This window comes from Lutjanus erythropterus, chromosome 14 (genome assembly GCF_056507025.1).
Source record: "Lutjanus erythropterus isolate fLutEry1 chromosome 14, fLutEry1.hap2, whole genome shotgun sequence".
Taxonomy (NCBI): Eukaryota; Metazoa; Chordata; class Actinopteri; order Lutjaniformes; family Lutjanidae; genus Lutjanus; species Lutjanus erythropterus.
Window position 1 is genome coordinate 13,224,883 of NC_139330.1, and position 20,699 is coordinate 13,245,581.

Here is a 20,699-nt window from a genome sequence, read left to right on the forward strand (position 1 = left end):
TTTTCTCATCTTATCTATCTTTCTATTTGAAATGTTGTAGAATGTGACTTTATTACACTGATCAATTATTTCTTATGGGATAACCTGTTTGTACAGTGTTGGTAAAAAGACAGGATTGGTACGTAAATGGTGGTCAAACTAATGTTGTGTCCATAAAAACCTTCACAGCTGTCTTTGGAGGACCTCATAACTTTGAATATGGTAATAATTGTGATTTTAAACTGGAAGAATGATTTCTACATCCTTTGTGGCACCAGCTGTTCGTAAGTCCATCACTAAGTTTGTATGTCAAATCCTTTCGTCTTCTTAGTGAAAACTAGCTAGTTTCAAATGAGCGGTTTATGAAATCAGGTTGCACCATTAAAGTAATCTGTAATATATTTAATGTAATGTTAAAATAATGCCGAACATTCGCTGAATGAGCAAGTGTCTGTTTATGAGTCGTAAGAAATCATTAATAATCTTTTAGAAGGAGTAGATGTTTGTAAAGGTTAAATTGAGCAATATGTTAAAGGAGTCTGGCAGGCAGTCGCTGAACTCAAACTCCAGAGTGTGTATTTTCAGAGCAGTGGGCTTTTGTTTTCAGGATAACAAGCTTAGCTTTAGAAAACTGACAGTTATAAACAGCTGATCAAGTTACAGTGTTGGACAATTACAATACAGCGCTTGTCTTGCGCTCCTGCAGTTTTCCCGCAGCCTGCCTGAGCTTCCTCGAGTCTGGGGAGGAGGGGGCAGGGGGAAACAGTTTCCTTCAACTATAGACTGCATATTAAGTAGGATTTCAACCTATTTAATATAATGTCTGTGGCTCCAACTTGTTATTTGGACTGCAGTAATTATCTTTGGATGTGCAGTTGTTACATATTGCTCCTTTAAAATGAGATGAAAGCAGAAGTGATTTTTTTAAACCCTTTTGGATCACATACCAGATCATTTGCGCACCCACTTAAAAACATTTACCAAAACATTCTTGTTTCAAAATCTTATCACATCTTCTTCCTATAAAAAACACCACGCAATGGAGTCAACATGGCCGGATCAGGACTGAACACTCTGAGACTGATCTGCAAAACAGGTAAGACAGTACCGAGGTGATTTACAGCAGCTCTGACCAGGACTCTGAGTCCAGAGACGACAAAGACACTAAGGCTTCAGGCAGGGGGAGGACAGGCATGAAGTGGGAGAGGAGTGAGATCAGCTTGTGCCCACCTCGGAAGGCCTAAGCAAAGGTTACAGTGGTGGGGTTCAGCCCGGGTTCTCAGGGGCCAAACCCCGGCAAGAAAACCACCTCGGTGTTGTCAGGGCAGACTGGACGCTACAGTGACTCGCTATCACTTCTTGAGGTACAAAGTGGTATTAAAGCTGCTTCAATGAGTTTTTAAACTGGTTATGAAAGCCTCAATTTAATACTGAAGCCTCAGTATGATCTACATAAGCAAACGAGAAATTCGCAAGGCTATTTCTCTTTCGCTGTTTCTCTTAATGCCTGCCAGCGAGTTGGATTCTCCGTGAAATCAGACGAAACAAGCCTGCGTTTACATTTCCTAGAGAAAGTCACAGTGAGTAGTATCTTATCCAGTTACAACCAAGCAGGAGTAGATTTTTATTACCATAATTTTATTTTTTACGTTATATATTTTGTCCAGAGGCACCTCAAAAATCTACAAAATATTAAAGGTCCTTATATGTGTTGTAAGTGACAGGAGGGGAGAGGGCTAGCTGGTAACTTCAATAGATATCTCTGCAACACAAACACAGTTGCCTTTTGACAATATCAAAACAGTTATTTCTTTACATTATGTTGATAATTTAAGTTATTTTTTGAATGTTTTAAACTGTTGTTCCTTTAATAATTTTGTAGTGTCAGGTCATATATTTTTTTTGCTCCTCAGTTGAAGAAAGTCACAGTTTTGCAGGCTGACATTATCTTTTTCATTTGGTTCAGTTAGCTAACGCTACATTGGGCAGGTACTCGGTGTAAATATTTAATCACAACTAATCTCAACATAAGAACCAGTTCCTGTGGTGCAACCACTTTCAATTTAGTGATGTGATGATGATTAATCTCACCAAAACTAGTTTGTGTTTGATCTTATGAACAGCTGGTGCAAACGGCAGCAACCCTTTAAATCAGTGTCTTTACTATAATTCATGAAATTGATGACATTGTAAGTAATTTTGAGACTTGATAGATTATGACTGTGCGTGGTAAAATGGTGTGCTATGCTCATACTTGTGCCTGATGAAACGGTGTGCATCTTCTGTGCTTCAATCAGCCTTTTCTGGCGGAGAGATGTCAATGTGTTTAAAAGCAGAGGAATGTGCTTTGTTGTGTTGGGAAATGAAGTGGCGCTGACTGTGCTTCATGTTGTGCATCAGATGTACGGAGTCACCTTCGCCACCTGATTTTGATGAAAGTGTGCATTTGATTCTTTGGATATGAATGAGAGATTTATTTTTAAAATGAGATCCCTCTTCTTCTCTCTTCTAAACCTTCTTAAAGGTGATAAAAGGATAACACTATTGCAGGATAACAAAATAAAACAAAAAAAGTAAGCTATCAGTTGACAAAATAATATTTGCACAGATGAGATCATCTCTATTTTAGAGATATAGAATCATAAACTCTGGATAATATATATTTTAAAAGCGGATAATAGACCTCTTCAATTCCTGATGAAGACCTCAGCCCCAGTCCTAACTTACAGTATGTTTTGGCATGCCACACTATAACATAATTGAGTTTTCATAAGGCAAAAACAAGACTCTAAAACTTAAAAATAATACAGTCCCAGGTCCAAAATGTGTTGACTGAACAGCATTTCACTCATTTGTATTTTCCCCACACAACACAAAGCAGACCTTGTGTGGTTTAATCTGCAGGTCTTCAAATGTCAAATAATTGTAGACAGACTTTGTGGGCCAGCAGAGTCATTTTAGCACAAGTTTTAAATAAAAAAAAACTGGGCCCTTATGTCCAGAAATGTATCCTGGCCACTGTCACAGTGTCACTTAAGTCAGCCTCTCATTATTTATCAGCTGCAGGCTTTTTCTGCTGATTCGAATATCTGCTCTTATTTTGAGAGATTCACAGATCAATAATCTAGCTTTCAAAACCATAGAAATAATATGAACTCCTTAAAATGTAGCATTTCCCTTAAAACTGTAATGTCATGTCATTTTCTGTTTTTTTTTTTTTTGTATGACAGCTTACAACAAATTTATACAGGAAAAATGATTAAAAATGGTTATAAAAGAAGGTACTTTTGAGGCAAAAAGTCTTTTTGAAGAAGAGACTGACTTGGGTTTTGTGCTCCTTTGGTAGTAAACTGCATCAACACCTGTTGGACAGCAGGAGAGGGTTATGGCCTTTCAAGAGCCTTGCAGCTTAAAAAGTAGCTCTTGTTTTGTCCTTTTCAGTCCTCTCTTTTGTGCATTTTTCTTTTGTCTGTCTTTTGCCTTCAGTCCAGGTTTGGTTTATGGTTGGTTGCTGAATGATCTGCAGGTTTATGTATCACGTGATCAGGCAGCAGTTGATGCAGCGGGGTCCCAGTCTTCTCTTCAGAGCTCCTTTCTTTTTCTTGGGAGCCAGGATTGCAATGATGGCCTCATCAAACACCGTCTTCAGGCCCTTCTGGGTCAAAGCTGAGCATTCCACATAGCAACATGCGCCAATCTGATGAGAAAAAGAGCAAGGACAAATCATCGGTTAAAAAATGTTGCCAGTACTGGCATATTGCAACACCTATAGAAAAGTTAAGTATTTAAAAAACCTATTGAAAAGGCTCAAGTCTATTTATCAGACAACCAAGTGAGACTCCAGGAAGTTACTTGTCCCTGCCAAGAAGTAGTCTGGCACCAAATCTCCCATAAAGTGTCACAGAGTGTTTTCTTCTGTTTCTTTAGGATAGCACATTTAACAACCATATTATATATAGTTTGTTCAGAGGACATTATGGGTGACTTCACATTTTTAACAGATCAGACTGACAGCATACAACCCTCTTCTCCATCACTGAGGAAATAAAATAAAGAGAAGCACAGAAAAAGCAGAAAAGCACCACTTCTGCGATTACTGTATATGGCCAGCGGTGCAATAATATGCCATTTACTTTGGAAATAATATGGGGTAACTTTAGCTGCTAATGGTGAGCAGTGAACAGAGCTAATATGGGGATGATCATTGTTTTTACAGACTCGTCTCAACCGCAGAAAAACTAGCTGTTGTTAATACTCGAAATAACTCTTGAGTATCTGCAGCCGATAAGAAATGGCCTCATGTATTCAGACATGCGCCTCATTATGTGGGTGTGATGGCAATTTTACATGGTGATCTCGTGTCTATAACAAATGCCTGTCATAATCATAACTGTCATGTCTCTATGAAGCCATAATGAACATTTACATGATGGACATCTGTGTCAGAATGACTTTGTCTTTGGCTAAAAATACCTTCAGTGGCTAGGAACTGGCTTTCTGAGCAGGGCACTGCTGTCTCTGTATGAATGGCATCTAATTGCTTGTTTTATTGATTAGATTGACCAGCAACACAGACTGGATGCCCTCACTGATAGCATTTTCTCTCTTTAATGGGAAAATAGAAACTGCCTTCAATACACTGTCCTCAAACTAGAATACGCAGATTCAACAATGTTATATCTTTTGCTCCCCTCGTGTCTTTATATAAAACCAGTCATGTCACATTCAGCCTTGATTACTAAAATTGATAGCTGCAGCCCTATTATATTCTATTTCTGACATATTCTGCCAATAAATCCAAGTAAATCTAACTAGTTGATGGTGGTAGTCCTATTTAGTTTACAGATATGACAGTGGGAGCGATCTGTTCATCCAACCCTCAGCAAGAAAGCATATAATAATATTTCCTGAAATGTCTGAATAATCCTTTAAAACTTGTTTGATGGTTTTGCGAATACTGACAGAACAGCGCTACATGTTATTAAATGACCTTCTGGGGTTTTTCAAAGATTACGATTCATTTTTCACAAAAAAAACGGATGCTCAGTTCTTTGACTCGTCTAACTGTGATATGAGAGGCACATTTCATGATTCACATATAACAAGTTTAAAAAAACCTGTTCCAACTGGAGCAGTTTTTTTTTAAACTATTTCTATTCTTGACATGGAAGACAGGCCCTCTATAACAACACCAGAGAGCTGTAGGTAAACTGCTGCTCACACTGAAGAAAATAACTTTAATTCGAGTCATTTTCAAAGATCTTGAAATTATCATACATGGACCCTTGTGGCTTCAGAAAACTTCATGACTCCCACGAGTCTTCAGTTTCATCTAAATCCTATCTTACGTTGCCAGAACTGCATAGATGTCAACTTTTAAATGAGCCTAGATTGTAATTTTTGAGCGGTTGACTTGTTCTCTGGCTGACAGGAGCGATTAATCACAGACCACATTTGGTATCTACGTCCTACAGCCTCGGACTCTTCTGGACATCCACGTTGACCCATAATGTATTCCTGGATTCATTTCGAGGCAAAGAATGTACAGAGATCTGATTCCAGGCATTTCACCGAAGAAATTAAATTCCTACAGAGACATTCCTGGGTCAGATCAACACGCAGGAATCTGGCTGGACCTGACAGCTAACTTCTACAACACTGACAGTGAAAATGAAAGCTCAAGCTGTCTTTTACCAGCTACATATTAATTTACATCCTCCTTTTGACGAACATACAAACCTCCTTCGCTAGTTTCTGTCCTTGCTCAGTGGCGATGGGCTTCTCCTTCATGTCATTCAGTTTGGCAATGGTCTTGGGGTCATCACGAAGGTCAATCTGAAAGAGATAAAGGACATTTCCACTGAGCTGAGTCAACATGCTGTTACTGAAGTGGGGCTGTTTGACAGTCAGTGTATTACCTATAGTACAGGGCAGTTGATGTGCTTCCAATTTGAAGTAGGGCTGCAACTAACGATTATCTTCATAGTCTGTTAATTGGTCAGTTGTTTGTTTTAAAATGTCAGAAAACTGTGAAAAATGTTGATCAGTGTTTCCCAAAGCCCAACACGACGTCCTAAAATGTCTTGTTTTGTCCTCAGACCAAAAATATTCAATTCACTATCAGAGAGGAGTAAAGAAACCAGAAAATATTCACATTTAAGAAGCTGAAATCAGAGAATTTTCTTTTTTTTTTCTTAAAAAGTGATACAAACCAATTAATAGTTCATCAAAATCATTAGAGATGAATTTCATAATTGATTAATAATTGATTAAATGTTGCAGCTCTAGTTTGTAGAAGCAGAGAGGAGTAGCAGCACAGAGGCTGTGCAAAGTACTGCTGTGCACTCAGTCAGCAACAAAACTTATTTTAGTCAATTAATAAAAGGAATATTCACCACATTATTTTACTGTCAGGCAGCCTTTTCTTCTGGGAACCTGATGTTATATAAGCTAAATATAGCTCTCTACAAACCAACCAAAATCCATTGCTGAAAACAGTAAATTTACAGAGCACGGGAGTTTAGACTAAAAATAATATGGATGATTATTGAGCACTGATATTTTGGGGGATTGGACTTTTTTTTTTAGATAACTAAAATATCTTTTGCTGCTGACCCTGTGCACAGCAGTGCATTGCTGAGCTTCCGTTCTACTGCCTTTCTGTGCTTCTCTAAATTGGGGACATGCTGACCACCGTCTACTGTAGCTTATACACTGACTACAGATAGGTATCTCATACAACCCTCAAATAATCTGGACTATCCCTTTAATAGCTCCTTGAACAAACCAGGTATCCCTGCGCTTTTCTCCATGCTTCTGAACATATCCAAGCTGAACTATATAACCGTTTTCTCATTCTGAAACAACGCAGTGTTGGCCCACACTTCCGGCTCTTGTGCAAAGCTATTTCACAGCCAACCACAAGGTTCCTCTTCTTTTATTCATTGCAATGCTCAGCACACACACAACTCATCTCCATCACAGTAATAACCAATTATGATAAATGCATCCACCTGCACAATCTCACTGGGAGCAACCTTCATTAACCCTTTTCTTGATTGGTGTGATTTGTCGCGGCGTAGCTCCCTGTTATGAAGCTCATGTGTACATATCAGCATCCAGCCGCAGAGCAGCGAGTGAGTTATGACAGGAACTGATAAAAGGCCAGTAAACATCAGCTGACACAAGATAAATCAGACACCCACTCCATCCTCCTCATCACCGCTGGGCCCTGCCTGCACTGGCATTTGGTTGCCAGGGAACACAGACCAAAAATCACCCACAAGTCAGTGCTCAGTTTTAAGAGGACATATGGTATTGGCAGTGGGTTTTAAAGCTTAAGAAATAAGATAGTGCTTAGGATTAGTGCCATCTCTTAACATCTACATGAGTTTAGTGATGCCTCTATTGATGACTGCAACATATTAGCCCAGCTTTAGCATCTTTACATAAGTTAGATGCTGGTTTCAAATTAGTAGGGAGAGCTGCAGCACCACCACTGACATTTAACCCCATACGAGCCAGATCAGCCTGAGATTAACTCTTCTTTGCAAGTTTGCCAGGTTGCAACAAGAGAAAAAAGGCATCTTTTTTTAAATCACTTCTACCTAAAGCTGCACTAATTGGCTTTTTTAAAGCTAACTTGTAGGAACTTTACATTTGGTTGACTTTGGGAGACCCTGGGGAAAAATGTGGTGGTGTTTCCTCTGCCATAACCACAAAATATACAATAAAAATAAAAACCTTCTGCTGTTTTTTGTAATTGGCTAACATATAACTCACTGTAGTTTTGCCTGGGAAAATTTAAACACAGGCTGGTCCATCTCATTTCAAGGAACCAATACAATAGCCATGGATGGTCTTGTTAACTTCTGTAGGTCATATAGAGGCATCGGTATTAAATAAAGATGCTTTCATAACAAGTTAACTTTAAATTAACAATTGAAAACAAGTCTGCAATTTTAAAAGGTTTGTTCATAGTCAGTTCTTATCTGAGAAACATTTTAACATCTTTCAGCTCATTGTTTTGGTTTCATGCCCCAGAACATCACTGTTTTGGTTCAGTCTCGCAATTCTTGTTTCTAGCCAAAACAGGCAGCTGTTTTCAGTAAAAAAAAGAAATCAGATAAAACCACTGTGTGCTACCTGTGCAACACACAATAACAGAGGAATTAGTTGAGCATCTTGCAGCTAAAGAGCCAGACATCTCCTTCAGGAGATGGTGGAGACCAAAACAGAGCTAAAATGCTGTTGATGCTCATTTTAAGCTGGATGTGTAAGTAGGTAACTGTGTTTAGGTAATAGTTAAGGTAATGTCCAAGCCATAACAAGGTGGTAATATGTTAATCAGGTTTACATCTTGTTCCACTGACTCAACAGCATTTCCCACACATAGATTTATGCAGAAAATGGAAATTGCTGGTCAACTGCAGCCTCAATCTGTTGGTTTGTGTGACTTTGGTGAATCTAAACTAACCATTTAAAACGCAGAAGTCACATAATATTATAAAGATACAGTCTGGACCTGCTCTGTGTGAAGTGCCCTGAGATAACCTCTGTTATGATTTGTTGCAGGACAGATAAAATTGAACTGAATAACACAAACTTAAAGGTCGAGGCAGCAGTGGGCCAACAAGTTCTGAGTTCAGTGATGCAAAGTGACTGGTTGCTCTGGAGAGAGCGATATTTAGCTTATGTAACAGTGGTTTCCTGTTTGAAACGTGGTGAAAATATTCTAAATATAGTATACAGTTAAATTGATATTGATTTTTTAGGTGGGCCTTTTTTAGGTGGATAAAATGCATCTTGCTGCCTCCCTGTCCACAGCAGTACAGTGCTTAACTTCCTACACCCAGACTCCTGCTGTAAAACACTGACTATGGATCGGTACCTCGTACACCACACTGCAAAAGATCCGAGTGTAATTGTTTTCTTTTACAATCTAGATGCAAATTTTGGGCTCAAACTTACTTGTTATTGTACCTCAGAATATCCCATTTGGAGCTGAGCATGAACACCTACGCTAGAGCACTAACCTGGGTGCCAATGAGCAGGTAGGGGACACTGGGTGCATACTCCTGCAACTCCGGCACCCACTCTTCACGCACATTCTGGAAACTGGCAGGGTTTACCACCGAGAAGCAGATGAGGAAGACATCGGTCATCGGGTAGGACAACGGCCTGAGGCGGTCGTAGTCCTCCTGGAAGAAGAAGACGGGACAGCATTGGTTAACATTCAGGGGTCAGGGGAGGATGAGAGGTCAGGGTGGCAGGAGATAAAGCAACCTGTGAGCAGACATGATAAATTTCCATTTGAGAAATTACACTCATGAATTATTAAAGCGTGTAAAAAATTAGCTCCAAATGCAGACAGACTTTTACTCCTCCCCGGAGCGAGGAGGGTGAACTTTAAACTGTGTTAACTTCCTTGGAAGTTTCACACAAACGATGTTGATTATTTTATGATGCACAAGAAAAAAAATGCACTTTGCAATGAGCTAAGAAGAGGAAGGAATGTGAAGAAGATGACCTTCACATGAGAGCTGCTCTCTTCCTCCCTCCCTTTCTGACAGAGACAATTAAGGATTATTTTACATTTGCAGTCCCTTAATACAAGCTGAGCACAAGACACAGAAAACCAGACACACTGCCATCTCAGAAATTTGTGTGACGTAAATGTCTAATTCACAGAAGCAAGACTGTCCTTTGTGCGCCACATCAAGCGTTCTCTTGTCCTCACCAAAGATAAACCCTTTTGACAGAGTGTCCGACTTGCACACATATGAATATTCATGACCCTTCTCACTTCTTCTTCTGATGGCACACATTGGGATGGTTTTCTGCTGCTAGCTCGAAGACGCAGGCCATCAATGGATCTCCAGTCATTAGATATGACTCAACCAGACCAACTCGGACCAAGTGAATCAATCTCACTCACTTGTCTGGGAAATTTATCGTCCCCATCCTTGAATTCAAAGCACACTGGATGCAACGTCTCACTGTGCCAGAGACAGTTGCAATGGGACGATCGAGCGCAGGCGTGACAGTTTTTCATTCTGATGCCTTCAGCGAGTCCCGCTCTCTGCCAAACACACACGGCACAGTCCAATACGATCACACTGCTATAACCCAGGAGACAAGTCCTTCTCACACAAATGCATTAAGGGAAATGGGAATGCAAATGAGCCGAATGTCAGAGGATTCTCCAAACAGCCGTAGATCAGCCCTGCAAGTGTGTCATCTTTTGTTGCCTGTGTAATGAATTTAAGATATATTGACTTTATATTAGATTGGAGTAGATGATGAAAACAGCACACAAATCTTCATGCCGGTGCTTGAATTGTAGATGACTCGACTACGCTTCACCGGAGTGGGTCAAGTGAATATAATTCAGAAATTTATGATTTGTTCACTCTCTTACTTCCAAATGACTGCAGTAGTATTTCACAGAGCTGGCTCACGCAGCCATTTTAAATCATTCTTAGTGGCCGTTTTGAACTTTTCTTCGAGGGACTGTGACATGAGATGATTGAGTGTTTTGACAATCGCAGTCATTTCAGTAACTTAACTGTGACTGACAGCTTACCTGACACTTTCCTGATGTGATAAATCACTTATGAGTGCAAACCATCTGGTGCTCCATGCAAGCTGAGACAAACGATGAGGATGAACAAACACTGTGAGACGAGTCTGATGTTCAGTTGTAGAATTTGAAATAAAACGATGTGGATAAAATTAGAGATTGGCAATTTGATGGCATGTACAACCAGGAGCGTGCACTCAGTAGAATGCAGATGATGAAGCACCTACTGCAATGCCACCACAACCAGCAGATATTTACAAAGTTCCACCAACATTGACATGACTCCCGCATACATTGTCCCAAGCTGAAAAAATGAAGCAGTGCTTGTGTGTGAGAGTGAGAAGTCAGCTGTCAATGGTCTTATAAGACAGGGCAGTCCTCACTTAGAGACTACTTTTACAGAGGAGGACAGAGCTGATCATTTTGATGATGTAGTGAAGCTGACCTTTGACCTTTTGGACATAAAATGTCCACATGTATATGGTTGCTGTTGAAATGATCACTCTTGCAAGATCTTTCACAGGTTTGTGGTACCCTTCCAGACATCGTGTCTGCTGTTTCCTGCTGACAGTGACAGCGTGGATAATTGGGTTGACAACGTGACAGAGCCCGTCATTAACTTATGATGGCACATTATTGGGTGGCAATATTAACTAGGGGTGTGGAACTAAAAAAAATCCATTCTCTTAAGTATCATGAATATTTTTTTGGTGATTCCTGAATCAAGTTTTTGCTTGCTGTAAATAATTAGCACTCAATCCAATAGCTTGCTGCTTACGTATAATGGGAATTCCCATATATGCCGGCACCGATATAGGCTGATAAAGCAGTGGCCAATATCAAGCTGATAATATCGGCAGGTCTTGAATAAAGAACATCGGCTAATATATCAATATTGGAAATTTTTTTTGCTAATATCAGTATCAGCATCGCCCCCACAAATCCAGTATTGATCTGGTTCCAATTGATTAAGTTTTTATGGACAAAATAACTAAGAAGGGATGTTTGTTTTGGGCCAATTAATGCAATAGCTGTAAGATAAAAAAAAAAAAAAAAAAAAAAAAAAAAAAAAAAGACGAACAGTCATGTAAACCTGTAAATCTTTCTCATTGATTTGCAATATCTCTCATAATGGTCTAATACAACCAGAAAGACTGACAGGATATCTACATCAGTGTAAACAGCTTTTTTTTTAAATCTGATACTGATGTTATCCCGCTCATTTTAGCCTCTTTGAAGAACATATAACATCACATACTGCTTTTGCCTTCACATACAGTCTGTGCTTTCTTTTGCCCCATGGATACACTACATCTGCCACATGGGATCAAGCACAGTTTTTGTGTTTATGTGTCTCTGTGTGCTCGTGACCTTTGCTTGCACAAGTGAATCCTGCGATCCCCCAGTGAGACACAGACATAAAGGAACACAGTGTAACCACTCAGCAGTTTACTGTAAACAGGCCCCGAGCTTCTCTGAGACCCATCTCTGCCTCTCTCACACCGTTTCCTCAGCATACCCCTGACACATTACCAAAGACAGCATGCCCGCTCGCCTCTCGGAGTGTATATAGTGAGACACAGACAGAGTGTGCACTCCCACATAGCTCCAATGCTCCATCTGAAGTTTGATCAGCGCCGGGTCCAGAAATGTTTACACTCATGCTGCTGTTAAGGTGCTTTGGATGAAAGTTTCCACCAGAAGTATGTCATACAGTTTTATTAGTTCAACAGTTCATGAGTACATCACAGAGACGTTACATAACTGTCTCTCTAAGGTAGTCAGGAGTGTACAGTAAATATTATGATCAGTGGAAAGTGAGGAGAGGAATGACAGCGGTGCGTATGATCTATTAACACCAGCTTCTCTCCATACATGTCCATACATTTCCATCACGGCAGGACTCTGCGTCTTCATTTGGCGAGCGTTTGAGCTTCGCTGTGTGACTGCTCTGTTGACTCAGTGACATATGAGTGCTATGATATCAGTGAGTCATTCCCTCCTCCATCGCCCCCCTTATTCTACCGCTCTCTCTTTTCTATCTTTCTGCTTTTCTACTCCTATCGCCTCCTCAGGGCTCTATAAACTGGCTATGTCAACAGAGTCAGAGATGCCTGCTCTAACATGGCCGCCGGGGGGGAACGCAGGCCCAGACACAGACGCGTCTGCTCGCAAAGTTCTGTCTCTGATCTGCAAATTTGCACGTTTTCCACAACTGGATCTAACCTCAGGAATAAAAAAAGCAATTTATGCTCATTTCTATTTTATTGCTTGGCCCTTTAATGTTGATTAATGATCATTAATCACAGCTCGAGGGCTGATGCACTCGGTCTATTCATGTCTGTATGGTGAGAACATCCTGCCAGACTCCATTCAAAAATCTGACAGTTTAATGTTGCCTTTATTGGCAGTTAATGGCAGGGGCATATAAACCGTGCCTGGTAAAACATAAAAAGAGACCTTTAATTAATCATTTGAGGGTTTTCTTCCTGTACACCTAATTTTAACACTGCCTCACCTCTTTTTCCTAAAAGGTTACAAAATCAGAATGTTCTAATTCAAAAGACTGTGCAGCTGTATACCGTCTTCTCTGACTCTGAAGGATCTCTGTCTTTTCTAGAAGTCAAGATATCTTAAGCTTTCTGTACAAAATCTGTCTTTTGGGAGTGTGCCAGTTTTGTGAGAGTGCAAAATGAAATTACTGCAGGGCCCCTTTAATTGTCTGATTTATTTAGACAGACCTGGACTTAAAAAATGAGCTGCGAGCCTTTAAGTATTTACCCCGTTGTCTTTATGAACAGGTACAGAGCACAAATGACGCACATGGCAGTTTATATATTTTTTGCAAATACATGTGCCAGAGTACCACTTGATTTCAGGTTTGCTGTGAGTCACTTTTTGATCAACCCCATTTTGCTGCAGCATAACTGAAAGAATGGAGGTTAATGCTGTTCATTATTTTGGCACAGTTTCCCTCTACAAGCCATGGCATCAAGATTAATGAAGTGGAGAGGCCATCTTAAGTGGATCACAAAAGCTTTCAGTTCAGTTCAGTTTGTTACGCACTACAACTATTTTTATGTTTCAATTGGCAAAAGTTGTGGGTGTACGGGTTTCAAGGGTACTATACCAAAAGTGTTTAGCTGAAACAAGGCTAAAGGGAACCTGAAGGCTTTGGAGCCCCCAAGGATCTAGAGCCCTGGAGCATTTTACCCAGTTTAAAACACTGCTTGTAAATTGTAGGGCTGAACCCTGAAAGCTGAAGATTCAAATCAAGTTGGAGACGTGTCAGTCCACAGATATTCCTCCAGTCATTTTTCAGTCAGTGTGCATTACAGTAACAGGATAAACAGATAAATGCACAGGGATAACACTTCAATGAGGGGTTATCAATCAAGAAAATCATAAATATATTTTTATATTAGCTGCTGCACTTATCAGAAAGATTGTTGTGATAACATGTGCCGGTGGTTTACTGAAGAGAGACGGTGAAACTAGTGGTTGGTAAACAAGTTTCAGCTCTTGTTTTTTAGCTGTCATTGTACACAGAGCAATGCAACAGTAACTGTGATGGAAGCAGAGACGAGTGATAGAAATGAAGTGCAGATTATGCACTGTCAGCCACCTCATCCAAGTACAGTGTGGAGCATGTACGACAGGTGACACTTGCTCGCTTGTCCTTGTGTTTGCCACTGAAAGGCTCAGATTGTTACTATAAGTGTCTGACAGCATTATGGATAGGACTGCTGCAGTGACAGAGTAAGATATGTTTTGTGTAACCAGAAAAGGCTGTTTTACCGCTCTCGCCAAACTAACCAGACTCCTTTTGCAAAACATCATCATCGTCAGCTTCATTCAAAGTCAACACAAACAAAATAAAACTCACCAAAGACATTTAGGTTTGTCTTTCCACTGTTCCAACAGCTACCAACTCTCATTTGGTCGAAGTAAACCCTTAATTTTTTGTGTGAAGGAGTGCAGAGTGCAGCGCTGGTGACATGCTGCAGTGGCTGGCGGTGCTGCAGGAGCCTGGCTTGAGAGAGGCTCTGTGGTGCACTGACTTTATAACAGAACTGGAAGGATGCACACTTTTTCGTTCTCTGGCTGTGTGAAAATCTGATGTTTTCACAAAACAGATGGCGAAGAAATGCATAAAAACATGTCTTAATGGTAAAACACAGTAATGTGTGCTAATATAGGAATTTAGTGTAGTGCACTGAACTGAATTGAAAGAATCATTTAATATTTGTATTGAAATGTGTTTTGACATTTTTTGGAAGATTAATCTGTTAATCAAAGGATTATTGATGAACAGAGAAAAAAGCTGTTGCCCTAAAGAGAGTGGAGAATAGCAAGTGAAAGAGCTACTCTAAAATATAAACTCTCAAGTTGAAAGTGTGAGCTGAAGCATGTCTGTAGTGTTCCTGCTGAGTGGTGACAGGCTCCCAGCTGGGTAAAACCATTTCCAGCCCCCTCCTCCTCCAACCCTCAACCCCATCCCCACCTGCCACCCTCCCACCCCCCGCTGGTACGTTTGAGGGTCACTGGGCCACTTTGGGTTGCTGAGTCAAAAACGACTCATCAGACTGTACCAAACAGTGAGGGGGGGTGGGGGGGTCCATAATGGGTGAAGTGAAGTGGTAAAAGTGATTACAGGATGTGCAGTTGAGTGTGAGAGAATTTGAAGGGCTGAGCAAATGAGGAACAGTCCAACAACAAAGTGGGGGTTAAGAGGGCAGCGGGACACGGATCCCACAGGGTCGCAACTCCTGAGCGCCTCTCCCTAAAGCGTTTCCATGGGTACCACAGCACTTAGCATCCACTTCCTGTTTCCTCCTGCTCCTCCTCGGGCAGCGATGCTAGATTTTCTTGAGTGCAGAGGCAGCAGCAGGAGAATGAATGAATAAGTAAAGACTTTCCCCTCTGTTCCCTCGTCACATCCAGCACAACAGACTTCGCAGACCTTCCATATGGAATAATTCAATAGGCAGCGGCTGTGGGAGCGACGTGGCAGCGCGCAGACAATAGCAGGCAGGGAAGCGGTATCAACATCAGACAGAGCACAGCGGCGCTCAGCTCAATGCCGAGTCGTGATTATGAGGCCCTGACTTGTCACACCGACGTGACAGCATGGAGTCGCATCCGACAAGGGCACGACGGCAGCGTGTATCTGTAATGCTGCCGATACCCTCGTGGAACAGTGAAGCATTGTGGGAGCCCCAGCCATGCCAGGAATATAAATATTACAGGGAGCTCGAAGCCAATCGAACATGTGTAGCACAGGCCAGAGGTGGAGATGATGAAGGGAGAGTTCTGAATTAAAGACTGAGAAAGGGAAAGGAAAATGAAACCGAGAGGACTGAATTTATCCACTTTCTGAGCCCCCCCCCCTCTAGTCTGTCTCTCCCTCTTCCTCTTTCTGTCTTCCTTCCACTCTCTCTGCCTCTCTCTTTGGGGCGCCGGGTCTTTGATCAGATGCTGAAGCTATAAACATTACCAGCTGGCCTTGTGCTCCACATAAAGAGGTCAGCAGAGTCGGGGGAGGGGGGAGGGGAGTTGGGGGGGGGGGGGGGGCGCGTTTTGAAGAGCAGTAACTCTACTCTCGGCGGCCTGCAGCACCCACGGCAGACATCTGGGAGAACTTCTCCATTTCAGAGACGCTCTGAATCAGCTAAAAACAAACCCTCCTCTGACACACACACCCTATCAAACACGCCAGAATAGACAATGAGGTTGTGTTCCTCTTTTTACAACCCAGTTGTAACACTTCTACCATCTGCTTTCTCGAGAATAAAATATAACGCAGCCACAGGTAGCTGTTTGGGTGGGAAGAAGGCTGCGATTTGCTATTCCTGGACTTGTGCGCATTTAGCATTCATGAATGAACAGAATAGAGAAACGGGCTGAATATCCCCAGGTTGACCTTTCAGTGCCTAGTTTTTGTCTTTCCAATGCGAACGGATCACATTTCAGATTGTGTCTCACTCTGACTTCACACAGTTAAATCCGGACCTGAGGAAAGCGTTAACTATTCAACATTTGACATGTGTACAGTTTTAGGTTGCACGAAAGGCAGGAGGTTAAAGGTCTTGGGGCAGAGAATGGGCATACCGCTGCTGACAACTCCTGCAGTAGAGGGAAGTCCAAACACTTAAAGGTGCCCTGTGGAGTTTCTTTTAGGCCTGAAGTCAACCAAAGAAAAGAAAATCACCAGCAACAAGGCGTCCGTTCAGCAACGCAGGTCACGCTGCAGTATGAACCTCCACAAAAAGCAACAAAAAAAGTTATAGCATCCAATTTACTACTCTCGTTATTTGCTAATACAGAATTCAACAGGATAACCTACAAAATAAACAACATAAAACATGGCGAAACTTACAGCTTCTAAGTTTGGAGTCAGGTCACAGACAGCTAGTATTGATCCATCATTGAACTTGAAGAGTTACCAGCTGGCTCTTGTTAGTTAAGTAAAATCCACATACACATTATCATCAAAAAATAAACTTTTTATCCACTCAGCTGTCCTCTGAGGCTGCGGGGGGTGATGAAGCGTTTTGTGCTGGTACTTTGAAATGATGTCAATTAGTTTGAAGCTGAGTAAAATTTTTCAGTAAATAGTCTGTCATTACTCTGCTTTGTCTGCATTTGTCTCTCATGAATTTGGCCGGACAAGAGCATAACAACCAACCAATTGACCAACTGACCACAAGGTGTCAGCCCTTGTTTCTAGTGAACAGATGGTATCAAAATCAGCTGTGATGCTCAGTACATCCAAAATGCAAACAAATCGGGGACCCACTTGTAAAATCATTGCTTCTAGTGATCAAAAACTTTTCAAGGTACCTTTAATATTTCTGCTTTTAACACAAAGGGGATGCTGTCAGTTTTCTAAAGTGGGTTTGCATGAGTATTTAGCCATAGTAGGTGTATTGCCTACAGTAGATGGTAGTCAGTAAGCCCCCAGTTCAGAAAACCAGCAGGAGAACCTGTACTGCTGTCAACAGGGTCAACCGCAAAATGTATTTTAGCCACCAATGAAAATCAGTATCAGTTTAAGTGTACACCATATATGCAAAGCCACCAGACTCCATTGGCAAAAACAGTGAAAAGTAGTGTTTAAGTTTGGTGAATCTGAACTAACCCCTGATGCTACCTTATACAACAACAAAATGTTTTTAGTGTCAATTAATCTTTGACAATAATTAAAAGGAGAATCTGTAATATAATTACTGTAATAAATTATAAAATGTCCATAATACGTCATCAGTAATTTACTTGCTACTCTGACAACTTCACTACAGCTCCAGTGTCCTTTGAAATTTCTATTCCGAGTTGAAGTGACTGTTACTGTTTGCCTGCTTCATGTTAATTAGAGTTCAAATTGATGACGAATGTTTGCCAAATGAGTAAGTGTCTGTTTATGAGTGATAAGAAATCATAATAATCTTTTAGAGGGAGTAGATGTTTATCACTGTTACATTGAGCAAGATGTTAATAGAGTCTGGCAGGCAGCCCCTGAACTCAAACTCCAAAGTGTGTGTTTTCAAAGCAGCAGGCTTTTGTTTACAGGCTGCACTTTACATTGACAATAGACAACAGAGTTACAAACAGCTGGTAAACGTATAGTGGGACTTCTTGTTCCTTGTTATTGTCAAATTATAATGATGCACTCATCATGCACTCCTGTAGTGTTCCTGCAGCCTGCCTGAGCTTCCTTGAGACTGGGGAGGAACATAGATGGTATATTAAATAGGATTTCAACCTAATTAATATACAGTCTGTGGCTCCGACTCCTGTTTGGACTGCTGCACTCATTTTTGGATGTGTAAATGTTACATATCACTCCTTTTTTAAGTCTTAAAATTGTTGCCGATTCATTTTTTTTAACTGACTAATGGATTACATGACTAAACATTTCAGCTCTGGTCTGATAATCTAAGTTACCATCCAGAGCAAATGATAATTTATGCCCTAAAACTTAAATCTGGAAGTTCTTGTGTCAAATATTGCGGGGCTTCTCCAATATCTTGTACTGATGTCCTAAATGAGCCGGTCTCTGACTGTCGTGTGTGTTCGCATGGTTTCCTCTGTCTTTATGTGTTTACACTGGCTCTTCTGCTGAGTGGAAACATTATTGTGTGTGTGTTTGTGTGGGCCAGTGTATTTTGCCTTTTCAGTACAGTTTTAACTCTTACCCACTGAATGGCACATTGTAAAGAAAAAGCCCCGGCATTAGGCAGCCCTATTAACAAACCTGTGACATCACTACTGGACATAGGAGCCCTGTTCTCCACATAATAGAACTATTGAAACCCCTTCACTACCATCACTGTCCATGGCACACCACACACTGGCAGTAAACCCATGTGCAAAAGCCATCACCTGTTGCAGCTTAGTGTCTGGCCTGAATATGAAGCCTGTGGGCGTGTTGGAGGCATCGTCGGACAGTTATTGGTCCCAGGAGCACATGGGGGAGACCGAGATAGAGAGTGTGTGTGAGAGCGTGTCCTTGACATGCTTGGCACCCAGCCAGAGGTAAAAAATAACACTGTACCTGGCCAGCTGTGTCATACAGTCCCAACAAGTACTGCTTTCCACCGACGTTGACACTCACTGCAAGAAAATGACAAAGAGCAGTTGAGAGGAGGAAGGAGAGAGGGTGAGGGTGGGGAGGGGGAGCAGCAAGAGAGGGAGGGGAGGGAGTGGAGGAAGGAGGAGGGGGGGGTCAGAGTCCCCAACCCCTCTCTGCTATGAAGAAGGCAAACAAGTGGTTTTGATTATAGCAACAGATGCAAGCCAATGCAGTTGGAGGAAGAGTGGTGGAGGAAACAGGGAATTCACTCCTCAGGCAACATTAAATTCACTGAGATTAGATTTAATCTGAGAAATTATTGCAAAACACAGAACAGCAGTAGCTCAGGATGTTATTATTAGACGCTTATGATAGACAGAATAATAAGATTGTGTTCCTACCTGCATAATGATCAAAGACCGTGGGTACATACTCCTCTGGAAAGGCGTCATTGGCATAGCTCATCAGAAGACACGTTTTTCCCACTGCACCGTCTCCAACCACGACGCATTTTAACATGATAGTACCGGTTCCGTTTGCCATGATCCCGACCTTACCATCATCATCACCGGCCCCCCGACGCCCTGTTGTCCCGACCTCCTCCTCCTCCTGCTCCTCCTGCTGCCGCTGCTGCTGCTGCTGCTGGGCGGTGATCCCCGCACGGCGGGCATCACCAGCGTCGGAGGCGGACTGCGCGGCGCACCGAGTCGGACTGGAACTGCATCTTCCTCCCCTCCTCCCCACCACCGGTTACCGTACTCCCTGATCTGGCCGTGAAGGAGTTTCCTTTCCACGGCTGACAAAATGAACAGGACGCCTCAAGTCCTGTTAGGTCTCACACGGTTCCTCCCCTAACCGAGAAACGACCGAGTAGTGCCGCCGCTGCCGCTCCGTGCCGCTGCCCGCTCTGTCGTGTCTGCTCCCCGGTGAGCCCCACGCCTGTGCTCTCGCTGCCTGGCGCACTGTGCTGCTGGTGGACAAGGTGGGTGCGCTTGCTGGAGAGGCGGAGCTTGGGTTTGAAACCAAGGGGCTCTGGATAAAGTACACTCCGCCTGGTGGGGGTGTATGGACTGCAAGAAATTACATCATATATACTAATCAAATATATAAATGCAACACTTTTGAATTTAGTCCTATATTTACTGAGTTGAAATAAAAAAAATCTAATGTTTATGCTGTGCACACAAATGGTTTATTTCTCAAATGCTGTTCACAAATTTCTTGAAAGTAGGTAGTGAGCACTTCCCCTTTGCCAAGATAATCCATCCATCTGACAGGCGTGACGAATTTTGGCTTGAAAAGAAATGTATTGATTTGGTGCTCAATTATGGCTATTTCACTCAGGGCTACAGTTTTCCCAGGAGGGCAAAGTCATGCCCCTTCCTACTCTGCCGCTGATCTGAAGAATATTAGTGTTTTCTTCCCTAGGAGGGCAAAGTCATGACTGCTGCTTCTTTGCCTTTGATTTGCTAGTACTCGATGCCTTTGTTGGCTGTGTTGGTTAGGTTTAGGCATGGGTGATTGGTTAGGTGCCAATCACCAGGTGTGCAAAGTCATGACCTGTCC

At 41.8% G+C, this 20,699-nt stretch overlaps 1 protein-coding gene across 1 annotated transcript; it reads right to left on the reverse strand.

The window, feature by feature from the left end:
* Nucleotides 1–2,424: 2,424 nt before the first annotated feature.
* LOC146315294 (rho-related GTP-binding protein RhoQ) lies at nucleotides 2,425–20,108 on the reverse strand. Its single transcript, XM_084736170.1, has 5 exons — nucleotides 19,535–20,108; nucleotides 19,116–19,174; nucleotides 9,015–9,179; nucleotides 5,719–5,814; nucleotides 2,425–3,676 (listed from the first exon to the last, which is right to left on the reverse strand). Exons 1-5 carry the CDS (start codon nucleotides 19,674–19,676, stop codon nucleotides 3,515–3,517), a joined length of 624 nt encoding a protein of 207 aa, XP_084592296.1. The 5' UTR covers nucleotides 19,677–20,108; the 3' UTR covers nucleotides 2,425–3,514.
* Nucleotides 20,109–20,699: the final 591 nt, after the last annotated feature.